Source organism: Rutidosis leptorrhynchoides, chromosome 1 (assembly GCF_046630445.1).
Source record: "Rutidosis leptorrhynchoides isolate AG116_Rl617_1_P2 chromosome 1, CSIRO_AGI_Rlap_v1, whole genome shotgun sequence".
Taxonomy (NCBI): Eukaryota; Viridiplantae; Streptophyta; class Magnoliopsida; order Asterales; family Asteraceae; genus Rutidosis; species Rutidosis leptorrhynchoides.
In genome coordinates this window covers 151,934,427-151,937,387 of record NC_092333.1, presented here as the reverse complement: position 1 = coordinate 151,937,387, position 2,961 = coordinate 151,934,427, and the positions used below count along the sequence as shown (strand labels likewise).

The 2,961-nt window shown below is 38.0% G+C and overlaps 1 protein-coding gene across 1 annotated transcript; it reads left to right on the top strand.

Moving 5' to 3' along the window:
• The first annotated feature begins 453 nt into the window (after window positions 1–453).
• Window positions 454–2,385, top strand: LOC139890277 (uncharacterized). Its single transcript, XM_071873171.1, has 2 exons — window positions 454–1,231; window positions 1,415–2,385. The coding sequence occupies exons 1-2, from the start codon at window positions 454–456 to the stop codon at window positions 2,383–2,385; spliced, it is 1,749 nt and encodes a 582-aa protein (XP_071729272.1).
• Window positions 2,386–2,961: the final 576 nt, after the last annotated feature.

Genomic DNA, 2,961 nt, shown 5'->3' with positions numbered 1-2,961 from the left:
GGTAATAAGGCCCCGGGCCCGGACGGTTTCAATATGAGGTTTTTTAAAAAATATTGGGACCTAATCAAAGATGATCTTATCTTAGCAATCCGGTGGTTTTGGGAAAATGGTGAAATATCGAAAGGTTGTAATGCATCCTTTATTTGTCTTATCCCTAAAAAGACGGATCCTCTTAACCTTAGTGATTATCGACCAATTAGCTTGATCAGTAGTTACTATAAAATTATTGCTAAATTACTTTCGAATAGGTTAAAGAAAGTGATCCCGTCTCTTGTGGGGTCGGAACAAAGCGCATTCATCAAAGGTAGATTTATTTTAGATGGGGCCTTGATTGTTAACGAGAGCATTGATTATCTACGGGCAAGGAGAAGGAAAAGTATTCTCTTCAAAGTTGATTTCGAGAAGGCAGTTGATTGCCTTAATTAGGATTTCTTGTTGGATGTTATGAAATGTATGGGTTTTGGTTCAAAGTGGATAAATTGGATTTGTTCGTGCTTAAAATCCGCATCTATCTCGGTCTTGATTAATGGGTCTCCTACTAGTGAATTTTCACTTGGTAGGGGAATTAGGCAAGGTGACCCGCTATCTCCTTTTCTCTTTATCTTAGCCGGAGAAGGATTGAATATTATGTCGAAAATGGCTACCGAAAAAGGGCTTTTCAAAGGTGTTGAAATTGGAGATAATAAAGTTCCCCTCTCCCATTTACAATATGCCGACGATACTATCTTTATTGGGGAATGGACTCGATCGAATGCTTATAGCCTCCAAAATCTCCTAAAATGTTTTGAATTGGCATCCGGTTTAAAAGTAAATTTTAATAAAAGTTGCATCTATGGTATTGGGGTTAATTCGGATGAAATTAATCATGTGGCAAGTCGCTTGAATTGTAAAGTTGGTAGCTTTCCGTTTACATACCTAGGACTACCAATTGGTGAGAAAATGTCAAAACGAAAAAATTGGGACATCATTGTTGAGAAAATCAAATCGAGGCTTTCGAGTTGGAAAATGAGATCGTTGTCATCCGGAGGAAGAATTGTCCTAATCAAATCGATCCTAAATAGTCTTCCCTTGTATTTCTTCTCTCTCTTTCGTGCTCCTAAGTGTGTGTTAAAGTTATTGGAAGATGTGAGGCGAGAGTTTTTTTGGGGCGGGTCGGATACGAGTCACAAAATCTCGTGGGTTAAATGGGAAAAAGTTGTTTCACCTTATGAATCGGGCGGGCTAAATTTGGGTCTTCTAAAACACAAAAATATGGCTCTTTTGGGAAAATGGTGGTGGAGGTTCTTAACCGAAACCAACTCCCTTTGGTGCAATATTATTCGTAGCATTTATGGGCTTAACGATGGCTTGGATCTAGGGGTTGGAGAAATTCGATCCCTAAGTCCAAGTGTTTGGCATGATATACTTTTGACAGGTACCGAGATTACTGAGCTGGGGATTCCATTCCGGGATTCCTTTTTCAAGAAAGTTGGTGATGGTTCTTCAACAAGCTTCTGGAATGACAATTGGACGGGCAAAGGTCGACTAAGCATAATTTTTCCAAGACTTCACAGACTAGACATGGCGGATCAAGCTTCAGTTCTGGACAGGCTCGAGTGGGCTGCTGATGGGCCGAAATTCAGGCCTGTATGGGCCCGTGAACCAAGGGGCCGCGCTAATGGAGAGTTGGCCGAACTTGAAAAAATTATCGAGGATTATAATTTTGATCGGGACAAGAAAGACGAATGGAAATGGTCACTTTCATCAAACGGTAACTTTACGGTTAAAAGTCTTACTTCAATTATTTATGTTCATTTTTATTCGGGTATCTCCTCCTCGTTTGAATCTATGCGAAATAAATTATTACCAAAGAAGATTGAAATATTTGTATGGAGGGCTACTCAAAAACGTCTACCCGTTAGGAATGAACTAGATAAGCGAGGTATAGACTTAGACACCGTTCGTTGCCCGTTATGTGATAGTGACATTGAGACCGTAGATCATGCACTAGACACCGTTCGTTGCCCGTTATGTGATAGTGACATTGAGACCGTAGATCATGCACTACTTCTATGCAATAAGGCTTTGGAGATTTGGAACCGGGTTTCTTCATGGTGGGGATTTAACTTATCGCCTACCCTTACTTTGAATGAAATCCTACGTGGAAATGGACCGAGCAACTTAACAGAAAATGGGAAATGCATGTGGCAAGCGGTTGCGTGGGTTTGTACCTATCTTATTTGGGTAAATAGAAACAACGTTGTTTTTCGAGGAAAAGGTTGGAGCACCCCGGTGGCAATAAACGAGATTCAAGTAAAGTCTTTTGAATGGCTTTCCCATCGATCCCGAGGTCGAAAATTAGATTGGTTAACGTGGTTGTGTAATCCTGACACTTACCTAAATTAGTTGGTAATGTCGTGTTTGTATAGTGAGTTTTTAGCATAGTCTTTTGTTGCCTACTTTGCAACATATCGGGAATGTATTATTGTTTGGGTCATTGACCCAGAACCTTGTATATGTTTCGTGCTTAATATATTGCTTGCTTTTAAAAAAAAAAAAAATTCATTAGTACGTAAAGGTATTTTTTCACCTTGTTTTAGTTACTTAAATTTTCAGAAACGGCCATGTTTTTTCAAATACAAAGTTTTCAACAAATATCTTACTATATATAATTTGTCAATGAGGATGACATCACTAAAGCTTAATTTACAAATACTTAAGGTGCCTTCCTTTATGTTGATGATGTCACCCTTATAAATTTACTAACACGCTAACTAATTAAATTATAATTATATTATCATAGTATTATTTAGTTACTCCGTATTTATTTAAATTTAAAAAAATCTCTTTTAGTTTGTGAGTTTCTAGACATTCAGAAATACAATGTATGATATAATTACCTTTCTTCTTCCCTTGCACGCTTTCGTATTATAATAATTACTTTTCTTCTTCCCTTACACGCTTTAATTATTCAGCCACCTT